The sequence below is a fragment of the Enhydra lutris genome, unplaced genomic scaffold (assembly GCF_002288905.1).
Source record: "Enhydra lutris kenyoni isolate GAN:26980312 unplaced genomic scaffold, ASM228890v2 scaffoldscaffold5, whole genome shotgun sequence".
NCBI classification, from domain to species: domain Eukaryota; kingdom Metazoa; phylum Chordata; class Mammalia; order Carnivora; family Mustelidae; genus Enhydra; species Enhydra lutris.
Window position 1 is genome coordinate 25259078 of NW_019154089.1, and position 25208 is coordinate 25284285.

At 37.9% G+C, this 25208-nt stretch overlaps 1 protein-coding gene across 1 annotated transcript; it reads right to left on the minus strand.

Annotated features, from left to right (window-relative positions):
* Positions 1 to 14218: 14218 nt before the first annotated feature.
* Positions 14219 to 21838, minus strand: LOC111140917 (cyclin G1). Its single transcript, XM_022493178.1, has 7 exons — positions 21587 to 21838; positions 20194 to 20457; positions 17753 to 18006; positions 17067 to 17145; positions 16889 to 16987; positions 16259 to 16453; positions 14219 to 15462 (listed from the first exon to the last, which is right to left on the minus strand). The coding sequence occupies exons 2-6, from the start codon at positions 20455 to 20457 to the stop codon at positions 16262 to 16264; spliced, it is 888 nt and encodes a 295-aa protein (XP_022348886.1). The 5' UTR covers positions 21587 to 21838; the 3' UTR covers positions 14219 to 15462; positions 16259 to 16261.
* Between the last annotated feature and the right edge of the window lie 3370 nt (positions 21839 to 25208).

Sequence of the window (25208 nt, forward strand, 5' to 3'; positions counted from 1 at the left end):
ACAAGTCTTCATTTTTTCTTTGACTTTTACAACCTTGGCACTTTTGAATATTATAGGCTAGTTTTGTACAAAATCCTCATTTTGAGTTTTGTTTGGTACTTCTTCATGATTAGATTCAGGTTATGCATCTTTGGCATATTTTGTGGGAAGGTAGCTTCAGAGTACTACCCTCTTTCTCATCAAACTTCCAGCTTATTTGTATCTTTATTGATGCATAATTTCCTACTTTATTCAGTAGATTAGAACCTATTACTTGCATTATTGTGATGCTAAACAGTTTTTCTTGACTTAGCTAAGGGAAAGCTATTTTAGATGGCTTCTATGTCCTTTTGACATGTCCCGTCATTATTTGAGTAATTTCTTATTTTCTGGCACAAGTTATACCAGGCTTATGCTTTCCCTGCCCTAACTGAAGAGTAAGCCATGTTTTTAAGGTGCCATGCGTCTCTTAAATGGAGAATGGTATTTAGAAGCCAAGATTTGGGGGCGCCTGGGTGGCTCAGTTGGTTAAGCACCTGCCTTTGGCTCAGGTCATGATCCCAGGGTCCTGGGATTGAGCCCTGCATAGTGCTCCCTCCTCAGTGGAGAGCCTGCTTCTCCCTCTCCCTCTGACTGTCGCTCTGCCTACTTGTGCGCTCGCTCTCTCTGTCAAGTAAATAAATAAAATCTTAAGTCAATTATTGTGCTAGTGAAAATTGCTGTTTGTGTATAATGTTTATATGTACAGCTATATTTATTTCTATATATTGAGAACCATGAGTTCACACTTAAACTTTCATGTCTAATCCCATGGAGTTCATTTTTCTTTTCTCCCTTTCTAATTTATAACAACAATGAGAAGTCTGATTCCAATTATCCTCAATATATTTGTTCTCTATTCTCGGTCATCTCAACATGAATGCCTTCCTTACTCTACTCAGGCTCCAACATCCTGCGGCAAAAAGGGATAGCCTCACTGTCTTGGACCCAAACACACCCCATTGTGGACCACTGAATCCGTCATACCCTTTGACAAAATGGCCATCTTTTTCACTTTAACCAATAACTTTAGGAATAAGTTTTTGGGGAAGAGGCTTTTTTTTTTTTTTTTTTAATTGGCTTCTCTTCTTGACTTTCAAAGAAATTCATATTTTGAATAAGTAGAGTAAAATTAACTCTCCTATTCATAGTATGTTTTTGAATTTTTAGCATGTAGTTTCTGTTTATAGTTTTGTGAATTTTAACATGTTAGAGGCATCTGTAAGCACCTTCAAAGTTAGATGATTGAACAATTTTTTGTTTTTTGTTTTTTTTTTAAGTGAACTCCACATCCCACATTGGGCTCAGACTTGTGACCTTGAGATCAAGCGTTTCGTGCTCTACCAGCTGAGCCAGCCAGGTGCCCCAAGAGTTTTAATAGTTGAATCACTACAAAAACTTAATGCTCTCTCTTTGTAGTCATACCACACTCCTAGCCTCAAATGCTGGAAACCACTGATTAAGACCTGTCTTTATAGTTTTGTCTTTTCAAAAGTGTTTATCAGTGGAATCATATGTAATCTTTTTTTCTTAAAGGTTTATTTATCCATTCTAGAGAGAGAGTGAGCGAGCTTGGGGAGACGGGGTGGAGGGGCAGAGGGAGAGAATTCCCCAAGCAGACTCCCAGCTAAACACACATTCTGATGTGGGGCTCAATCCCTTGACCCATGAGCCCATGACCTGAGGGGAAACCAAAAGTCATGCCCAACTGACTGAGCCACCCAGGCACCCTATTTTTCTTTTTAAACAGCCTTATTGAGATATAATTCACATACCATACATTTTACCCATTTAAAATATATTCAGTGATTTTTAGTATAGTCATCTATTCAACCATCATTATAGTCAATTTTCATTCTCATCCCCTCAAGAAGCCCCATACCTTTTAGCTATCAACTCCCTCCACCCCCAACCAAGTGACAACTAATTTGTTTTCTATCTCATAAATTTCCCTCTTAATGATATTTCATATGTGTTGAATCATAATATGTGGTCTTTTGCTACTGGCTTCCTTCATTTAGCACAATGTTTCATCCATGTTCTAGTATGTCAGTATTTCATTCCTTCAGTATGGCTGGGTAATATTCCATTTATCCATTATCCATTTGTCAGTTGATTGACATTTGGGAGGATTCTACCTTTTGGCTATTATGAATAATGCTGCTATAAACATTCAAGTTGGGGCACCTGAGTGGCTCAGTTGCATAAGTGTATGCCTTCGGCTCAGGTCATGATCCTGGAGTCCCTGGATCAAGCCCTAAGTCGGGCTCCCCGCTCAGCAGGCAGCCTGCTTCTCCCTCTCCCTGCCCACCCACACTCATGCGCCTGTGTGTATGCTCTGTCGAATAAATAAAATCTTTAAAAAAAAATAAACATTCAAGTATTGGTTTTTATGTCTATGCATATTTTTCTTATCTAGTAATAGAATTTGGAGTTACATGGAAACTATGTCTGATCATTTGAGGAATTTCTAGATTGTTTTCCAAAATGGCTACACAATTTTACATTCCCACCAGTAGTGTTTGAAATTTCTAATATCTCCACAAATTTGCTGACACTTTCTACATGATTTTTTAAATTTTAGCCATTCTAGTGGATATGAGGTGGTATCACACTGTGGTTTTGTTTTCTGTTTCCCTGATGACTATGTTGAGCATCTTTTCTTGTGCTTATGGACCATTTATGTATCTTCCTTGGAGAAATGTTCATTAGTATTTCCCATTTTTTATTGGGTTATCTATTAGTGAGTTGTAAGAGTTCTTTATATATTCTGTATACAAGTCTCATATATATTATTTGCATTTATATTCTATTGTATAGGTTTTTTTCATTTTCTTGATGGTGTCTTTTAAAGCATGATTGTTTTAAATTTTGATGTATTCTAGTTCATTCTAGTTCATTATGCTTTTGGTATTCTAGTTCATTCTAGTTCATCATGCTTTTGGTATCATGTCTAAGAACGTGGTGATCCCAGGTTATGAGGATTTTTTCCAGTGTTTTTTTCCAAAAGTTTTATTATTGTGTGTTTTACATTTAGATATATGACCCATTTTAAGTTATTTTTTGTGTAAGCTGTATAATATAGATGGAACTTCATTTTTTGCATGTGGATGTCTATTTGTTTCAAAATTTGTTGAAAAGACTGTCCATTCTTCAATAAATTGCTTTTGTACTTTTGTCATAAATCAATTGCTGTTTATATGGGTCTGTTTTTGGTTTTTCTGTTCTATTGATCCATGTGTCTGTCCCTTCACAAATACCAAATTGCCTTGATAATTATAGCTTTATGCTAAGTCTTAAAATTGGGCAGCATGAGTCCTTCAACTTAATTCTTTTTCAAAGTTGTTTTGGCTGTTTTAACTTTCTTTGCCTCTCTGTATAAAGTTTAGAATCAGCTATATTCAGTCTATCTCCAAAAGGTCCTGCTAGGGTTTTCACTGGTATAGCATAAGTCTTACAATCTGTTAGCATGAGGCATCTCTCTATTTAGGATCTCTTTGATTTCAATCATGAGCATTTTGTGATTTTCAGTTTATAGAATACTTACATCTTTTCTTAGATTTATTCCCAAGGGTACCTTTTCTGGAGCTATTGTAAATGATATATGTTTTTTGAAATTTGTTCCTAGTTGTACATAGCTAGTGCATAGAAATGTTTGATTTTTGTTTGTTGAGCTTCCTCTGACCTTCCTAAACTCGCTTGTTCTAGGAGTTTTTTTTGTTATGGATTTCTGGAATTTTCTTCATAAACCACAAACAGGAGGTTTTATTTAATCTGTACTGCTCCATATGTCTTTATCTTTTCTTGCTTCATTGCACTTGCTAAAGAACAAGTGGTGGGAGTGGCCATCCCTGTCTTGTTAGGTTTTCAAATTTTGATTTGATTGATTCTCAGATTTTGAACCTGCTTATATTTTAACACATCCCAAACTTGGTCATGGAGTTTTCCTGCCATTTATGTATCTGGATTTGTTTGTTGAAGATTTTCGTGTCTATTCACTGAGATACTGGTCTCATTGATTAATTTGAGATATTGGTCTCATCAGTTGTTACCTTTGTCTTGGTTTGGTAATGCTAGCCTTATAAAATGAATTGGGAAGTGATTCTTTTACTTCCTAGAAGAGATGTGTAGAATTTGTGTTGTCTTCTTTCAGTATTTTATGGTATTTGCCAGTAAGATTTTAAACAACAAATTCAGTTTTTTAAAAAAGAGCTTACTCAGGAATTCTAGTTTATTTGTTTTAGTTTGGTTTAGTTAAGTGCTGGTAGTTCTTCTATTTCAAGGAATTAATTTATTTAACTTGATGTGCATTGTATGCATTGTTTCTTTAGTGCCCTTTTAATAGCATTATCTCTTTTAGTCCTGAGATTAGTAATTTCTTTTTTTGTCATTCTTGCTAGAGATTCATCAGTTTTATTGCTTTTAAGGAAGAATTAGTTTTTGGATTTATTGATTTTCCTTATTTTCAGTTTCATTGATTTTTTACCCCCTCCCTTTTTTATGACCTTTTCCCATCTGCTTGTTTTGTGGGTTTATTCTGCTCTTTTTCTAGTTTCTTTATGTGGAAGCTTTGAGACTTTTTTTTTTCTTAATAAAAGCCAATTGATAATGTGAATTACTCTAAGCATTCGTTTAGCTACATTTCATACATTTTGGTATTTTCATTCAGTTCAAAATATTTTACTCTTTAGAATTCCCCTTAGAGCTCTGAATTATTTGAAAGTATGTTATCTCCAAGTGTTTATAAATTTTCCTTTTACCTGTATTAACTTCTAGTTTATGATCAGAGAACATACTTTATAATTCTCTTAAATTTCTTAAGGATTGTTTTGTGGCCCAGGATATCGTTTGTCTTGGTGAATATTCCCTGTGGATTTTTAAAAATTAACATATAATGTATTATTTGCCTCAGGGGTACAGGTCTGTGAATCATCAGTCTTACACAATTTATAGCACTCACCATAGCACATATCCTCCCCAAGGTCCATAACCCTGCCACCCTATCCCTCCCCGCAACCCCCTAGCAACCCTCAGTTTGTTTCCTGAGATTAAAAACCTAATAGTTTGTCTCCGTCCTAATATCATCTTGTTTAATTTTTTCCCTCCCTACCCATCATGACCCCGTCTGCCTCTCAAATTCCTCATATCAGAGAGATCATATGATAATTGTCTTTCTCAATTGACTTCTTTTGCTTGGCATAATGCCCTCTAGTTCCATCCACGTAGTTGCAAATGGCAGGATTTGTTTTTGTTTTTGTTTTTTTTTTTTTTTTGCTGGCTTCATAGTGTGTGTCCATATACATGTATGTATGTATGTATATATGTGTATATATGTGTGTGTGTGTGTGTGTGTGTGTGTATACCACATCTTTATCCATTCATCTTTTAATGAACATCTAGGTTCTTTTCATAGTTTGGCTATTGTGGACGTTGCTGCTATAAGCATTAGGGTGTACGAGCCTCTTTGCATCACTACATTTGTACCTTTAGGGTAAATACCCAGTAGTGCGATTTCTGGGTCGTAGAGTAGCTCTACTTTCAACTTTTTGAAGAACCTCCATACTCTTTTCCAGAGTGGCTGCACGAGCTTCCATTCCCACCAACAGTGTAGGAAGGTTCCCCTTTCTCCTCATCCTCGCCAACATCCGTCATTTCCTGACTGGTTAATTTTAGTCATTCTGACTAGTGTGAGGTGGTATCTCACTGTGGTTTTGATTTGTATTTCCCTGATGCCAAGTGAGGTTGAGCACTTGTTCATGTGTGTTTTGGTCATCTGGATGTCTTCTTTGCAGAAATGTCTGTTCATGTCTTCTGCCCATTTCTTGATTGGATTATTTGTTCTTTGGGTGTTGAGTTTGGTAAGTTCTTTATAGGTTTTGAATACTAGCCCTGTCTCTGATACACCACTTGCAAATATCTTTTACCATTCTTTCAGTTGTCTTTTGGTTTTGTTGACTGTTTCCTTTGCTGTCCAAAAGCTTTTGATCTTGTTGAAGTCCTGATAGTTCATTTTTGTCCTTGCTTTCCTTGCCTTTGGTGATGTTTCTAGGAAGAAGTTGCTGCCTGTGTTCTCCTCAAGGATTTTGATGGATTTCTGTCTCACATTGAGGGCTTTCATCCATTTTGAGTCTATTTTTGTGTGTGGTGTAAGGAAATGGTCCATTTTCATTCTTCTGCATGTGGCCGTCCAATTTTGCCAACACCATTTGTTGAAGAGACTGTCTTTTTTTCCACTGGACATTCTTTCCTGCTTTGTTGAAGGTTAGTTGACCATAGAGTTGAGGGTCCATTTCTGGGCTCTCTATTCTGTTCCATTAGTCTATGTGTCTGTTTTTGGCCAGTACCATACTGTCTTGATGATGACAGCTTTGTGATAGAACTTGAAGTCTGGAATTGTGATGCTGCCAAGTTTGGTTTCCCTTTTCAACATTCCTCTGGCTACTCAGGGTCTTTTCTGGTTCCATATAAATTCTAGGATTCTTTGTTCCATTTCTGTGAAAAAATTGATGGTATTTTGATAGGGATTGCATTAAATGTGTAGATTGCTTTAGGTAGCATAGACATTTTCACAATATTTGTTCTTCCAGTCCATGAGCATGGAACGTTTTTCCATTTCTTTGTGTCTTCCTCAATTTCTTTCATGAGAACTTTATAGTTTTCTGTGTACAGATTCTTTGTTTCTTTGGTTAGGTTTATTCCTAGGTATCTTATGGTTTTTTGTGTGACTATAAATGGGATCAACTCCTTAATTTCTCTTTCATCTGTCTTGCTGTTGGTGTATAGAAATGCAACTGGTTTCTGTGCATTGATTTTTATATCCGGACACTTTACTGAATTCCTATATGAGTTCTAGGAGTTTTGGAGTGGAGTCTTTTGAGTTTTCCACATAAAGTACCATATCATCTGCAAAGAGTGAGAGTTTGACTACTTCTTTGCCGATTTGGATCCCTTTTATTTCTTTTTGTTGTCTGATTGCTGAGGCTAGGACTTCTAGTACTATGTTGAATAGCAGTAGTGACAGTGGACATCCCTGCCATGTTCCTGACCTTAGGGGAGTAGCTCTCAGTTTTTCCCCATTGAGAATGATATTTGCTGTGGGTTTTTCATAGATGGCTGTGAAGAGTTTTGATCAAGAAAGGATGCTGTACTTTGTCAAGTGCTTTTTCAGCATCTATTGAGAGTATCATATGGTTCTTATTCTTTCTTTTATTAAGGTATTGATTGATTTGTGGATATTGAACCAACCTTGCAGCCCAGGAACAAATCCCTCTTGGTCATGGTGAATAATCCTTTTAATGTACTGTTGGATCCTATTGGCTAGTATTTTGGTGAGAATTTTTTCATCCGTGTTCATCAGGGATATTGGTGTGTAATTCTCCTTTTTGATGGGGTCTTTGTCTAGTTTTGGGATCAAGATAATGCTGGCCTCATAAAATGAGTTTGGACGTTTTCCTTCCATTTCTATTTTTTGGAACAGTTTTAGAATAGGTATTGATTCTTCTTTAAATGTTTAGTAGAATTCCCCTGGGAGGCCATTTGACCCTGGGCTCTTGTTTGTTGGGAGATTTTTGATGACTGCTTCAATGTCCTTACTGGTTATGGGTCTGTTCAGGTTTTCTATTTGTTCCTGGTTCAGTTTTGGTAGTTTATATGTCTCTAGGAATGCATCCATTTCTTCCAGATTGTCAAATTTGCTGGTGTATAGTTGCTCATTATATGTTCTTATAATTGTTTGTATCTCGTTGGTGTTGGTTGTGATCTCTCTTCTTCCATTCATGATTTTATTCATTTGGGTCCTTTCTCTTTTCTTTTTGATAAGTCTGGCCAGGGGTTTATCAGTCTTATTTATTCATTCAAAGAACCAGCTTCTAGTTTCGTTGATCTGTTCTATTGTTCTTTTGATTTGTAGTTCATTGATTTCTGCTCTGATCTTTATTAATTTCTCTTCTCCTGCTGGCTTTAGGCTTTCTTTGCTGTTCTTTCTCCAGCTTCTTTAGGTTCAGGGTTAGGTTGTGTACCTGAGACCTTTCTTGTTTTTTGAGAAAGGCTTGTATTGCTATATACTTTCCTCTCAGGACCTTTGCTGCCAAAGATTTGAACAGTTGTATTTTCATTTTCATTTGTTTCCATGAAATTTTTAAGTTCTTTTTTAATTTCCTGGTTGACTCATTCATTCTTCAATAGGATGCTCTTTAGCCTCTATGTATTTTAGTTCTTTCCATCTTTCCTCTTGTGGTTGAGTTCTAGTTTTTAAGCACTGTGGTCTGAAAATATGCAGGGAATGATCCCAATCTTTTGGTACCAGTTGAGACCTGATTTGTGACCCAGGATGTGATCTGTTCTGGAGAATGTTCTCTGTGCAGTAGAGAAGAATGAGTACTCTCTTGCTTTGGGATGGAATGTTCTGAATATATCTGTGATATCCATCTGGTCTAGTGTGTCATTTAAAGACTTTTTTTCTTGTTGACCTTTTGCTTAGATGATCTATTTCAGGAGGGGGGTGGTTAAAGTCCCCTACTATTACTGTATTATTGTTGATGTATTTCTTTGATTTTGTTATTTATTGGTTTATATAATTGGCTGTTCCCATGTTAGGGACATAGATATCTAAAATTGTTAGATCTTCTTGTTGGACAGACCCTTTAAGTATGATATAGTGTCCTTCCTCATCTCTTATTACAGTCTTTGGCTTAAAATCTAGTTTATCTGATATAAGGATTGCCACCCCAGATTTCTTTTTTTTTTTTTTTAAAGATTTTATTTATTCATTTGACAGACATAGATCACAAGTAGGCAGAGAGGCAGACAGAGAGAGAGGGGGAAGCAGGCTCCCTGCTGAGCAGAGAGCCCAATGCGGGGCTCGATCCCAGGACCCTGAGATCACGACCTGAGCCAAAGGCAGAGGCTTAACCCACTGAGCCACCCAGGTGCCCCCCAGATTTCTTTTGATGTCCATTAGCATGGTCAAATGTTTTCCACTCCCTCACTTTAAATCTGGAGGTGTCTTTGGGTCTAAAATGAGTTTCTTGTAGACAGCTATCAATGGATCCTGTATTTTTTATCCATTCTGTTACCTGTGTCTTTTGATTGGGGCATTTAGCCCATTTACATTCAGGGTAGCTATTGAAAGATATGAATTTAGTGCTATTGTATTGCCTGTAACGTGACTGTTACTGTCTATTGTTCTGTTCCTTTCTGGTCTGTTACTTTTAGGCTCTCTTTGCTTAGAGGACCCCTTTCAATATTTCCTTTAGGGCTGGTTTGGTGTTTGCAAATTCTTTTAATTTTTGTTTATCCTGAAAGCTTTTTATCTCTCCTTCTATTTTTATTTATTTTTTTACTTTTATTATTATTTTTAAAAAGATTTTATTTATTTATTTGACAGACAGAGATCACAAGTAGGCAGAGAGGCAGGCAGAAAGAGAGAGGAAAGCGGGCTCCCTGCAGAGCAGAGAGCCCGATGTAGGGCTCAATCCCAGGATCCTGGGATCATGACCTGAGCTGAAGGCAGAGGCTTTAACCCACTGAGCCACCCAGGCACCCCTCTCTTTCTATTTTTATGAGAGTGTAGCTGGATATAGTATTCTTGGCTGCATATTTTTCTTGTTTAGTGCTCTGAATATATCATGTCAGTCCTTTCTGGCCTGCCAGGTCTCTGTGGATAAGTCTGCTGCCCATCTCATATTTCTTCCATTGAATGTTACAGAGTCTTGTCTTGAGGTGCTTTCAGGATTTTCTCTTTGTCACTAAAACTTACAAGTTTTACTATTAGATGATGGGGTATGAACCTTTTTTTTTTTTTTTTTAATTGATTTTGAGGAGGTTCTCTGTGCCTCCTGGATTTTGATGCTTATTCCCTTCCCCAAATTAGGGAAATTCTCAGCTATAATCTGGTCCCATATACCTCCTGCCCCCCCTCTCTGTTTTTTCTTCTTCTGGGATCCCAGTTAGTTTAATGTTGTTTTGTCTTATGGTGTCACTTACCTCTTGAATTATCCCCTCATGGTCCAGTAGTTGTTTGTCTTCTTTTGCTCAGCTTCTTTATTTATCATTTGGTCTTCTATATCATTAATTTTCTCTTCTGCGTCATTTATCCTAGCAGTGAGAACCTCCATTTTTTCAATGCACCTCATTAATAGTTTTTTTTTTTTTTTTAATTTCAACTTGGTTAGATTTTAGTTCTTTTATTTCTCCAGAAAGGGATTCTCTAGTATCTTCCATGCTTTTTTTGAGCCCAGGTAGCACCTTGATAATCATCATCTGAATTCTAGTTCTGACATATTACTAATGTCCGTATTGATTAGGTCCCTAGGTGTTGGTACTGCCTCTTGTTCTTTTTTTGAGTTTTTCCACCTTGTCATTTTATCCATATGAGAATAGATGAATGAGAAAACAAAATACAAAAAGGGTAGCAATGACCCCAGAAAGATATCAGATTCCTGAAGCGGGTTCCCGCTCCCGGAGGAGGAAGCAGGGAATCTCCCCAGATCTGCCACTTGTGAGGTCTGTGCTTGAAGAATAGTGGCCTGACTGTGCTTTGGATCATGGTTTAAGGTAATCCTGAGCTGAGAGCGCACTCCTCGGCTCCATCTCTACAGCCGACTTCCCCCTCCGATACCTGGGCACTCTGCCGCACTCAGACAGCCCTAGTCTTTTTGTGACTCTGCGGGTCCTGAGACCACACTGTCCCTGCCAGGGCTCCAACCCCATTTAGCCTCTGGATTGACATCCCTCAGTGGAGTCGACTTCTGAAAGTTCTGGTTTTGTGCTCTGCTGCTCTATGGCTTGCCGGGAGCCGACCCCTCCCCCCCGCAGTTTCTCTTTCCCTATACCGCCTTGGATTCACTTCTCCGCACACCCTACCTTCCAGAAAGTGGTCGATTTTCTGTTCCTAAAATTGCTGTTCTTTTCCCCTTCAATCTCCTGTTAAGTTTGTAGGTTTTCAGAATGGTTTGATAACTAGCTTAACTCCTGGGACGTGATGATATTTAAGTCTTCTACTGCTCCGCCATCTTGCTCTCCCCCACCCCATGTGTAATTTAAGAGAATGCTTATTCTGTTGTTTTAGGGTGAAGTTTCTTATGTTAAATAGATCCAGATGGTTATTGGTGTTATTCATTTTTTTCTGATCTTGCTGATTTCTTAGTAGTTCTATAGATTACTTAGAGAGTATTTAAGTCTCCAGCTGCAGTTGAAGCTTTGTGCATTTGTCTTTTCAATGCTGTGTCTGCTTCTTGTAAATGAGGCTCTGTTGTTTGGTTCATACAAATTTAGGATTGTCAAGTCTTTTTGGTGAATTGATTTTTCAAAAATTTAATTTAATTTTTTTGGTGTGTGTTCCAAAATTCATTGTTTATGCACCATACCCAGTGCTCCATGCAATACGTGCCCTCCTTAATATCCACCACCAGGCTCACCCAACCCCCTACCCACCTCCCCTCCAAAATCCTCAGTTTGTTTCTCAGAGTCCACACTCTCTCATGGTTTGTCTCCCCCTCCGATTTCTCCCAACTCACTTCTCCTCTCCATCTTACAATGTCCTCTGTGTTTTTCTTTATGCTCCACAAGTAAGTAAAACCATATGATACTTGACTCTCTCTGCTTGACTTATTTTACTCAGCATAATCTCCTCCAGTCCCATCCATGTTGATACAATAGTTGGGTATTCATCCTTTCTGATGGAGGCGTAATACTCCGTTGTGTATATGGACCACATCTTCTTTATCCATTCGTCTCTTGAAGGGCATCTTGGTTCTTTCCACAGTTTGGAGATTGTGGCCATTGCTGTTAGGAACATTGGGGTACAGATGGCCCTACTTTTCACTACATCTGTATCTTTGGGGTAAATGCCCAGTAGTGCAATTGCAGGGTCATAGGGTAGCTCTATTTTTAATTTTTTTTTTAATTTAAAGATTTTATTTATTTATTTGACAGAGTTCACAAGTTGGCAGAGAGGCAGGCAGAGGGGTGGGGGAAGCAGGCTTCCCGCTGAGCGGAGAGCCTGATGCGGTGCTCGATCCCAGGACCCTGGGATCATGACCTGAGCCAAAAGCAGAGGCCTTAACCCACTGAGTCACCCAGGCAACCCCTATTTTTAATTTCTTAAGGAATCTCCACACTATTTTCCCAAGTGGCTACACCAACTTTCATTCCTTTGGTGAATTGATTTTATCATTAATGATCCCTTTTTATTCCTGATAATTTTAATTGCTCCAAAATCTAGTTTGTCAAATTAATGTAAAACATTTTTTTTTTCCCCTTAAGGACTTTTTTTTACACTCTTCCCCCTACTGTGGCTTTCAAACCTAACCACCCTGAGATCTTGAGTTGCATGCTCTACTGGCTGAGCCAGCCAGGTGCTCCCCACCAAAATTGGCTTATCTTAATCCATCTCATTTGACTTATATTTACTGGTTTTGGTTTATGAAAATTTGCAGGTTTTATACTTAGTAAGCAGTAACATTTTTTTTTTAAAGATTTTATTTATTTGAGACAGAGAGAGAGATCACAAGTAGGCAGAGAGAGAAGGAAACAGGCTCCCTGCTAAGCAGAGAGCCTGATGTGGGGCTTGATCCCAGGACCCTGAGATCATGACCTGAGCTGAAGGCAGAGGCTTTAACCCACTGAGCCACCCAGGTGCCCAGCAGTAACACATTTTATAAAAATTATTCTACTATTATAAAATAGGGAAAATAAATTCCAAGGTGTTACTCTTCTTATATGATTGTGATGGTAGCACTGAAATTAAATGTGGCTAGAATGCAGTTTTGTTTGAAAATTATTCAATTTCTTAAGTCCACTTAATTTTTTATTTTGGGAGGTAGTATGCAGAGTGGCTGAGAACAAAGCTTTTGCCTGAATTTGAATCCTAACTCATACACACATATCCTAACACATACCAGGTATGTGACTTGGGCTAATCAGTCACCTGTGTGACTCCAGTTTATAAATTTGGATACCCTCATTCAGTTTGGAGGATTACATAAGAGGATTCATATAAAACATGACAGTAGTACCTGACAATAAAAAGCCATTATTGCTAATCACAAATATAAAAAAAGAATTTTTTTAAAAGTAAGCTCTATGCCCAACATGGGGCTTGAACTTAAGACCTCCAAGATCAAGAGTTGCAAGCTCTTCAGACTGAGCCAGCTAGGCACCCATCCCTAGAAATTTTTTTTTTTTTTTAAGATTTATTTGAGAATGAAAGAGGGCACAAGGAGGGGGGTTCAGAAGGAGAGGGAGAATCTCAAGCAGACCCCATGCTGAGTGCAGAGCCTGATGCGGGGCTTGATCCCACAAGACTGAGATCATGACCTGGATGAAAACAGAGTCAGATGCTCAACTGACTGTGCCACCCAGGCATCTGTTGTTTTAGATAGCATGCCACATAATTAGAAACATAAGGTTCAGGTGCCCTTTTAAAAAATTACAACTGAAAAGAGGGATTATTAAGTATATATAATCTTATTCAAGTGCAAAAGAATTTTTTTTTTTTTTATTTCAGTAACTCTTTGCAGTGTTCACTTTGCCGTCTTAGTTTAACTGAACATGAACACCTCAAAATCCTATTTTTCCGTTCCAATTACCAATCTTAAGCCGACTAACACAATACCTGTCATTACCAACACCTTGCTGGGATACCTTTTTTTTTTTTTTTTTTAAAGATTTTATTTATTTATTTGACAGAGAGAGCTATCACAAGTAGGTGGAGAGGCAGGGAGAGAGGAGGAAGCAGGCTCCCTGTTGAGCAGAGAGCCCGATGTGGGGCTCCATCCCAGGACCCTGGGATCATGACCTGAGCTGAAGGCTTTAACTCAGTGAGCCACCCAGGCGCCCCATGGGATACCTTTTAAGGTAGGACAGTTTGCACAGAACTTCAGGTGGGCAGAATGTAAGGGTGTTATTTGAGAATATCCATAGTAGTGACTGATGAATCTACAAGTTACCAATACTGCATCAACACCAACTTTTTAATGCACCTTAAACGTATTTGTCCTCATCTTGTGTCTTCTGAAAAGCCACCGGAAAGTAAAGCATCAGTTAGGTCATAGCCATACTATTAATTGAGATTGTGTTTCTGCTATCATGCATCTTCCTGCTAAATTTAAATATACTGGGTGGAGATAGCTTTTTATTGTGTTCTGGTATTACACTGCCAAAACAGTTAAATCAGAACAAAAACTATCCAGCAAAGGAATGCATTTCAATGACTTTATTGAAAGGTATATCCCTTAGTACCAAAACATAGTTGGTTAGGCTACCTCTGCCAACTCAAAATTAACACTGATGTAGTCAATTATTGAAATATATCAGCCTTTTGGGAAAACTGAAGTTATCCACAAAACACAGTTCACAAAAGTATAAGATATATTGTGGTTCTTTGGTTTATTTTCTAGTGCACATTTACCCACAACATGATGTCAGAACTGGGTACAGCCATTATAGATGGACTCAGGCTACTTGCTGCACTGAGTAACTGTCTACAACACTTTTAATGCCGTAGATCTCCTTATAGTCACTGACTTAATAGAAAATCTTGAATACTACCTTAGCAACTTCATAATTATGAAGATGCTTACTACTTTTTTAAAGACTTTCTTTTGGCACAGGAGGGGCAATTAGTGAAAGTATATTCTCTTCCTTTAAAAATTCTAAATTAGAAGCAATAGCAGTTTTTATAAAAACAGCCCTTAGTAAAAGCTTCTGGAGTGTTAAATCAGCAAATTTTTGGAGTGAAGTTATTTTGAACTAACAAAATAAAAACAAATTTTCTTGATGGGATTAGATGGAGGAAGTAGATATTATGTAATTATTATCATGGATACAAACATTACCTGTTTTTTAGAAAAAATATTAAAGATAACTTAGTATGCCAAAATGACTAGGCCTGTAGTTTTACTTTTATAAAATGCCTTCAAATTTAAGTGTAATTTCCACTTATCAATAAAGTTCAATCTCTGGATTATCTATTACTTACACTACAGGTACCAAGAAACCATTTTCACTGCCTCTAATAGTGACCCTTGTTACGCCTTAAAAGTGTATTTGTGAAATGTTGGTTTTGATGTCTACCTCCTAATTTAGAATTTAATTAGGTTACCACTTTTAATACCATCTAAATACAATATACTGACCCAATATAGAAGGTTGGGTCAATGTTAGAAATGAAGATTCACAGTTCACCTTCCCAGGCTTGTTATTAACATTTCACATTTATGCTCTTAGCTTTGAATTATATGCCTCACAGATGAATTCAAATTTATTTTAATTCCCCTATAGCTTATTAATTAGGTAGTTTTGCCAAATCTGAGAACATCAATGCTAATCTAGTTGTGATGTTCTGAGGCTTCACAGCTTAAATCCATTAAAACATTATGGAATCCATAGCTCAGGATTGTGGAGAAAGGCTTCAGAGAAGAGCTTTTTGTTGCTGTAACAATCCTATTTTAAACAAACAAAAAATTAAGTTATTAGAATTCTATCAAACATAAATATTAACTTTTAAAAATGAACTGTTTAATTGAAGATTTAGAATCATGTCATATGTAGATGTGTTAACATTCAGTTTGAATAGGAAAAAGTTAAATCACCACTTAGTTAAACTCACATGGCAAGAATGTATATCCTATGGTAGTGATGAGATATTCATTTTTTATGCATATAACTACTTTCCAGTGTTCCAACTGCTGTAGCAATGGTATACAAATATAGTGTAGAGATATCCTGGCAGTTTGCAGATACCCAATATGGAGACTATTTGCCATAAATTACATTAATTGTAACATCCAAGTTCATACTGATTTTGCTCATAAGCTAACAGTCTCAGTTCGTTTATGGTTCAAAACTTGGTTGTATTGTCCTGCTCAGGCTTGTGTTAACTTTAGATGTGCTGAAACTTGAGAATACATACACCAAAATGATGTGAAAAATAGTGTCTTAGTGCTTCTTTTAAAATTTAGGTTTTTAAGGAAGATGTAATTTTCTAGGTGATAATTTAAGTGGCTAATGTACATTTCAAAGGTTGGATAATTCCTTATTCTTAGGGTATTGTCTTAGATATAGCATAATGCCCTCAAAATATTAACTGATTAGATCAGTGAAGTCATTTCCCCCCTTGCCTCTTCTAACTCTATCTTATTTTGAAATTAATTCAGATTTTTAATTCTTGAATTATAGAATAAAACTATAGCATTATAAAATTTTCTTTATATGGAGAGTAACTATGAACCACATTTACCAATTAAGGGACCATTTCGGGAATTGTTGGAAGGTGGGTTATTCTGTAGTAACTATGCTTCAATTGCCGTGCAGTACGTCCAGAAACAATCCATTTCAACTTCTGAACATTTGGTTTGGAACACTTGTTAGATGAATATTCAGTTAAACACTTGGATACAAGTTCTTGCCAGAAGGTCAAATCTCTGCCATTTATCTGTACATAGATTAAAAAAAACTTGTTAGTCAATAAAAATAAAAGTTCTACATGGGGGGGCCTGGGTGGCTCAGGTGGTTAAAGACCCACTTTGATTTCAGCTTAGGTCATGATCTCACGGTCATGGAATCGAGCTCCTGGTCAGGCTCCATGCTCAGTGGGGAGTCAGCTTGAGATGCTCTCTCTCTCCTCTCCCTCTCCCCACCCCCATCCCTGATCTCTCTCTCTCTGTAAAATAAAAAGTCTTATAGTATTTAACCACAGCAATAAATTGTGGTCTTCTAACATGTGTCTTTTCTTGTTAAATAAATTTGAGGATAAGCTACTCAAGTTTCAAATAGACACATGACATCTCATTTTACTTCAGGAGATAGTACAAGTGGTTTAGTTTCTTTTACAGCTATTAACACCATTTAGGATATGACCTTGACATACCTTGGAATGTGTCTGAAGACATTCTATTCCTTCTGTTAACTCTACACACTTCTGTGCTTGGATCTCCAGTGCAATGATAGACAATGCCAACACAGAAGGCTAAAAGAGATAAATTCTAAAGTAAGTGTTGAATAGAAAATAGGTATATAACTAGGTTTAGTCTTTATAAAATATTTACCTTTGCTTTAGAAAATATGATCCTGCAGTGGCATGCCTTAAGTTGAGCTTCTAGTCTTTCAAAATTAAGGCTATTCCTCCTTTAAAAAGAAAATGAAAATGAGATTAATTTTATGTAGATAATTTTACATGTCAAAAGACAGATGTTTAGAGTGACATTGAAATCATTTTAAAATGAAGTTTATGCACACTTATCACAGAAAATAAATTATTTGAGGAATTGCCCTTCCTTCAGGGGAATTAACTTCTTAAAGATACTGTACATGAATTTTAAATAATTTGCTACCCCTCCCCCAAAGTATATCATAACTCTCAAGCTTTTTTTTCTTTTCATTTTAATGTACTTCTGCAGCTACTAAAGTTCTTTTTTGATAAATCTGTTAGGTGCTTACTTACTAGGTTCTATGAGTTAAGTAGTCCGTAAGTGGAAAATGTAATAAAAAAATGTTGAAATGTCCTTTAATCCCAAGAATTAGCCTTCACAGACTTCAAGAAGCTGTTGACAACTGAAAGCCTCACTTCTGCAGGACAGTTAAGTGAAATCCAAGGAGCTGCAGCTGTCATTTTACACCCCCCCTCCATTTTACTTATTTGGATTAGAATTATGCCAAGATACTGATTTTATGCAATATCCAGAATACCAGTCTGATTTCCCAATCTCCTTTGGTCAAAACAAAGATTACATACCTTTCAATTGGTAAGTTCTCTTGAATGAGTGAATAGTAGAGTTGCAGAAACTGAAAGGCAGTAGTAGCTTTGACTTTCCAACACACCTTCTCCAAAACAATCTTTTCCATTCTCATCAAATCTGAAACCGTGAACCTATACTGACTTATTCGGATCAAGTCAGTTGCCAATGGGACATTCCTTTCCTCTTCTATTGATTTAACAGCCAAATAGAAGCAGCTCAGCCCAACACACCCAAGGTGCTTGGGTTGTACCTAAAAAGACAGTAAGCCCATGTTTTTAGCTTATTTTAATTAAAAACAAAAACAAAAACAAAAACAAACCACCATAAAGGATAATCAGATCCATTATTATGCAACTGTATCTGTGAGATGTAGTTCTCAATTGTGAAGGACTTAATGAGATCCAATCATACCTTAACTGTAGCCTGTCAATGCTATGTACCCACTTAGAACCAATTTTGGAGAAAGTGGACCAAGTTTCAGTATAATGTTTGACTTCAGCCCATAAGAAATTTTTTTTTTAAAGATTTTATTTATTTATCAGATAGAGATCACAAGTAGGCTGAGAGGCAGGCGGGGGAGGGGGGAACCAGGCTCCCTGCTGAGCAGAGAGCCTGATGCAGGACTCAATCCCAGGACGCTGGGATCATGACCTGAGCTGAAGGAAGAGGCACCCCAGAAATTCTTCTTTTTTTCCTTCCTAAATCATTGTAGAACTGTAAGGCACTATATTCTAGTTGGACCAAATAAATTAACTTGTCAAAGGCTTACAGAAGGGGCGCCTGGGTGGCTCAGTGGGTTAAAGCCTCTGCCTTCGGCTCAGGTCATGATCCCAGGGTCCTGGGATCGAGCCCTCCATCGGGCTCTCTGCTCAGCAGGGAGCCTGCTTCTTCCTCTTTCTCTGCCTACTTGTGATCTCTGTCTGTCAAATAAATAAATTAAAAAAAAAAAAAAAGGCTTACAGAAGGACTGAAACTCCTCACAGCTTATGCACAAAAATTTCTTTCTAGGATGTTGTGTTTTTCGAGACTGTATTCTTTGTAGTAACACATAAAATGGTTTTTAAATACATTAGCACACACGGTTTACTCTGCCTGTAAAGCTCTATCCATATATTAGGAAATATCCAGATATTTCCTAAATATCTATAATGTGACAGAGTCAAACTTCTATCCATCCTAAATTCCAAGTTAAATGAAACTTTTACCAGTGTTTATACGCACCTTTTCTTGGAACCTGTTCAGCAACATACTTACTCCTCGTTAGGGGTTTAATTATCTTTCTTATCATGCCTTGCATTGTTTGATAGTTACCGGTACAAATACTATTTTCATATAAGATTGTAATATACTTAAGGGATGGATATATATTATTAATCTGTGCAACATTTATAGATTCAAAGGTAGTGCTCGCACAAGGTGTCTATAGAATAGTTTAATTAGTCTGTTGAGAAGTTTCTTGAACCATCCAATTCAACAAATATGGAGTTTCTTCTGTATATGACATATTGTGTCAGATACTGAGGACTAAAAGAGGAGTTCCATTCCAATTGTCACATCATCTCATCGACTAATGACCATGGGCACAGAGAAGGTAGATGTATTTTTAACAGTTAAGCAAGCTCTGAAAGCTACATGGATGTCCTGCTTATCCAGGATAGGGGAATAATTACATAAATGCTCCTCCTTCAGAAGATATTCTCAACTGTATGCCAATGTTTGCTGAAAATGATAAGCATAAGTAAGATCTGAAGATTATATATTATATATATGGAGATTAAGAAATATATTGTACTGACCCAAGTGGTTCAGAGCATCCAAAAAAAGGAAAAAAAACCCACCAAAAAAACAAAAGCCTGTAATTCTTAACCACAATCTAGCATTCTGCCTCTAACACATTTCTTAAACAACAGTAGATAAATGAAAACATCCAACCTATCAAGATGGATTTTATTTTTTAAATTTTATTATTTTTTAAAGATTTTATTTATTTGAGAGTGAGAGAGAGCATGAGAGCAGAGAAGGTCAGAAGGAGAAGCAGACTCCCCAGGGAATTGGAAGCCAATGCAAGACTCGATCCCAGGACTCCGGAACCATGACCTGAGCAGAAGGCAGTCACTTAACCAACTGAGCCACCCAGGTGCCCCTCAAAAAGGATTTTAACAACAACAGCCAACTCTCATACTGACAGAGTCTGCAATTATTTGCTATTAGACTATTTTTCAATGTCAGAAGTTAAATCTAATGATGCATTATTCTTGACTATAAGGAAGAGTATTCATCAATGCTGTAGTACACAGAATCATCAAAATGTTTTGGCTAGTTGGTGAAAATAAAAAACGTCAAGTTTATGAATGTCAGCCCAAAGTTACAGCAATTCCATCTCAAAAACACACTAAGCAAAACTAAGAAATACTCTGTAATGTAGCTTTAAACATACCTTCATTTTGGACAGGAATCTGTCCAGTAAATTCACAGCTAGAGAAAATGTCTCCGTGTCGAAGCCAAAGAACTGAGTTAGACTGAGAAGATCTTTTACTTCAAAGTCCCTTAGCCTTGCAGTCATTCTGAGGCCATTATCGTGTGCAGATTCAATTAGTCTCAAGCCGCAGACCTTTGGCTGACATCTCGACTCCTGTTCCAACAGGGCATTCAGCTGGTGTAGCAGTTTCTGAGAGTCAGTTGTTGTCAGTACCTCTATCATCTATATATAGAACAAGGCCCAGAAAGGAGTGTAAGAAAAGCCCTTCCTGCCTTGTATCGTGCTAAGTGCTTTATAACACAAGTCTCCCCTCCCCAATGCCCCTAGTGAATCTAAGTCCTTGTAAAACACCATTTGTTACAACCCCCACCTCACCCCATCCCACCAGTTGGTCACATTCTAAATTGTGAGTTCTTAGAGGACAGGAGCCTTGCCTTAAAAAAGAAAAATGCAATTCAGAAATAGTTGTACAAGTCATTCACGGTCAAGAGATAAATGCATATGGATGCCGTAAGATGGGGTGCCAAAAACTTTGAAATTAGATGGTACTATGTTATTCTGCCATATATTAACAACATGAACTATTAATGTTAGTTAATTTTACTTCATTCCTATTTCCTCATCTGTAAAGTGGCTATGAGGTTACTACCTATCTCATAGCCTTGTGTGGAAAAATGAGATCACCTAGATATAGTGCTTAGCACACAGGTACCTAAGAAACTCTGGACAATAATAATTTATTTCTACGTCTATAAAACGAGGTTAACAGTATTTCTCTGAACGGCTGTTAAAATTAAATAACATGATTCACGTAGAGTTTTGCACAATGCTTGAAACACGGCGCCCAGTAATTGTTAACTTTTATTGGTGTCAGGAAAGGAAACTTTAAGGGTGCTACGGGAACACATGATGAGGGCGGGAGGCTAATTTGGGTTGCAAAATGTACCTGGGAGTTTCATAAATGTAAGAGTCGGTATTCCACAGCTACTATGTCCCGGTCACAAGCTAAGCCCCGGATACAAGGATATCTCCCACACCAAGTGAAAGACAGGTAGGAAGGGGATCTTTAAAGCTGCGAGACGAAAGGGGTGGGCAAATGAGGAACCTCTAACTTTATGGGTCCAACTCTTTGGTCCCTGGGCTGGACCCGGGGACCGGGCAGACCAGACAGTAAGACTCTAAGGAGGTCGGATCTGGCCCCGCCCCTCCAAGCTCGGACTAGCCTGGACTTGTTGCTTACAGCAACGGGAGAGTTAATCGAGTAGAGCGCAGGCGGGACCTATCCCTCACCCCACGCCCCCAACCCTGCTCCCTAGCCGCACCACGAAGTCAACCCCAAGTCCCAGCTCACCTTGACCGCGACTACGGCTCTTCAGTGGTAACCACCCTCCCCGGGCCTGCTCTCACCTCACCCCACAATATCAGATCCGATAGGCCCACGAGGTGAGGGGACTCGCGGGTAAGAGGGGAGAGGCCCGGGGAGGGGGAGCCGTCCTGAGTGGAGGTCTCCGCAGCGCCGCCCTGACGACACTGCCCACCACAGGTTCAGCTTGGAGGCGAAGGGGCCACTCCCCAGCGCCTGAGTAATATATTGGAGGGTGGGAAGGGAAGGGGGGAATTTTAACCCCTGATTGGTGTATTTCTTTTGATGGATGGCCTCAGCGGTCCAAAGAGGGCTGGTCTGGGAGGGAAGAAGTCCAGCCAATCAGCACACACTTCCTATTATCCTGGGACAAATTCTCCGCCCCTTGAAACCACGCCCCCTACCTCTAAGCATCTCTCATTGGAGAATTTCCCTAAGTGTCTTCAATGAAGAGGAGGTCGAACTAAATGCTGCACGAACCCTGTCCCCGGCTCAGATCTCTTCTAGCAGCCGGATTGGCCAGAATATCATTCCAGAATGTACTGGGAGCTTTTGTTCCTGCGGTTTAGTAGGATTGTTTGACCTCCTCTTTGTAAAAATACAGTGGCCTATTTACAAAACACAAAATAAAGCCTTGGTTTTTCATTACACATGAAGAGGTGAATTTTTCTATGCGTTGTTGTATTAAATTCCATAGATTTCTCTTTGTGAGCTTGGAAATCAATTGAGTCTTGCCTTATTTTACTTTGGTATGATTTATCAAAGAATGGATTTGCTTAGGTAAATTCTTGATCCTTACCAATTTTCTGAGTTTTATTTTTGAGCAAATTGAAAGAGAAAAGTTGGTAGTTTTTGTAATTGCTTAAAACGGAAGGTGTGTGGTTGACTGAAGAGGAAAGTACATGGGTAAATATTTATAGTAACTTGAATCTAAGTCCACAGATTCTGTGAAGTGAGCCCACGTCATGTTGGTGGGAAAATAAGTAGCCTGAAGACTTCTTGACTCCCTCCCACTCTATCTACCCCTCACTGTCACAAATGAGAAGGGTCAACATTAAAAGGGCCTGAGGACTGGTGAGCAAAGAGTCAGTTATCTGTTCTCATGAACTCTACTTGGATGTCTCTGGTATCATGACCTCTTCCTTGTTAGTGGCTGTCTGAGCTATGAAAAGTGAAAATCTGAAAGATTTGCTGGTATCTCTACTGTTTTTTCTGAGGTGTATTTTCTTGAGGCAGTGTCACAGAACCAAGCCCCAAAATGGGATCAGAGTTGTGGACAGGAAAGGGAAGGAAAACCAAGGAGAAAAGTTAATACCTGAAAATAACACTTTGGCCACAAAATCAGTTTAGTTGACAAAATTCAACTTTTTAAACGGTGAAGGGGCCTAGCTCCTCCTTGAAAACAAACTTATATAATGAATATAAATGGACAATTTAAAACATTTAAAAAGTACTCACTACAATAATGTGTGAGTTTATAAATGTACATGTTTCTCTTTTGGTTTTTTAGTTACAGAATTAAGAATATATGTGTGTGTGTGTATCTCCTCTCTCTCTATATATATACATATACACACTCATTTACTAATATCTATTGAACACATAATATGTGCCATGGAGAACAAAATATATTAGTTGCTGTCCTGGTGGAAGATGTAGTCTTTTGAATGTTATAAACACATAGAGTTTGGAATAAAACTTATTTTCAAATCATAGGCTACTAACTGGCTATGTGGCTTTTAGCAAGTTATTAAATCACATTGGTTTCCATTCTTTTCTCAAAATTGGCAAGTCAAAGTACCCTATTCATAGAGTTATTGAGAGAATTAAATAAAAAGCAAAGTACATAAAGAGGTAGGCATTCTGCCCAGAACTCAGTAAATACTTGCTAAATGGTAGCCTTTATCATTAAATTACTAACATTTCTTTTGAAATGTCTTGCTTAAACATACATTTGATTGGGTTTTCTCAATTGTCAGATTTAGCCTTCTCAGCCCAGAATCAGAGTATTAGAATTGTTTAGTTAAAACTAATTAAAGTATCTAAATTGCATGTATTAATTTCTACATCTTTTATACATGAAATTTTCATGTGAGGCTTTAGGTAGTATATCAGTGTTTATGTAATAAAAATGTTTCTCTCACATTGGGATGTCATTATTATTATTATTTTTAGAGATTTTATTTATTTATTTGACAGAGAGAGATCACAAGTAGGCAGAGAGGCAGGCAGAGAGAGAGAAGGAAGCAGGCTCCCCGCTGAGCAGAAAACCTAATGTGGGGCTCAATCCCAGGACCCTGAGATCATGACCTGAGCTGAAGGCAGAGGCCCAACCCACTGAGCCACCCAGGCACCCCAGATGTTATTATTATTTTTTAAAAATCTGAAATTTCCCTACATGAAAGTAATTGTTTCAATAGCTCTAAAGAAACATTGATTAAATATAAATCAAGTCAAATGGGCATTCCTTACCTCTTCCTCCCCTTACCCCCACTGTCATTTTTATTACATAATATTAGAATACAGATTATCACTTAAATAACTGAAAAGACCTAATTAGAAAAATGTGCAAATGTAAGATTCAAGGATGTACTCTGGTAAGAGAAAGAAAATGAGCCATTCATTAGCTATGAAATTATATGTAAAGATGAGTAGATTTAGTAATGAGTTTCAGGAATATTTCAAATGACTGTCTTCTCAGGTATTTCTGAGGCTTAAGGATATATGCGACTGCCATCTTCATACTTCCTTCTCTGTCAACAGTTAAGTGCAGCAAGAACCAAAGCTCAGAATAATGGCCTTGAGACTGGGCAAGAATCCCAGGCAGTCACAGGAAGATTTAATCATATTCTCTACAGTGTAGACTGTAGAAGTGCCTTTGAGCAACAAAAATTATAACAAGCATGTATAACAGTGGTCCTGTGTCAAATGCTGCCCTGACTCACAGGGAAATTCCTAATTGGTTCTGACTCCATCCTGCAGACTGAGGAGGTTTTGCACCTTACCCTCTGTTTATGCTCCCTGACAAATGTCTGGAACTTTTGTATGTTGATTTTTCCAATTGTGATGAAGCGAGGATCAAAAGGATTTCAGCTGAGTACCTTCCTCTCTGCTTTCTGATCTTTCCTGGAACTAGTAACTACAACCCCTTCCACCTCTCCAGCTGTTCGCTAGAATAGCTGCTCAGTCTTGCTCATATGAAGAGAACTTGCTTGGCAGTGGCTTTTTTTGAGTCTTTATTAGCCCCATTATGTATGTCTGGGTGGTGGTGGGGAGGCAGGGAGAAGGATACATAGAAAAGAGATTAGTAATGTCAGGTATGTCTTGCTATTCAGAGATTTTAACTATTTTAGTAAGGTAACCCCCTTCCAACTAATTGAGCTTTCACTGTGTTCAATGCAAAACTATACTTTGTCTAGTACCACTGCCACGTAAAGGCACAGGGAGACATTCGGAGAAGATCTTCTGCTAGCATTTAGTCCACTGACTTAGACTCTGTAGAGTGCGGGGCTCAAAGCCAAGATCAGCCAATAATACAGAGTTTGTATTATATGCTTCCCACACAGCAGGGTGTGTGCTGAGCTTAAACGCACATGATCTTGCTTAGTTC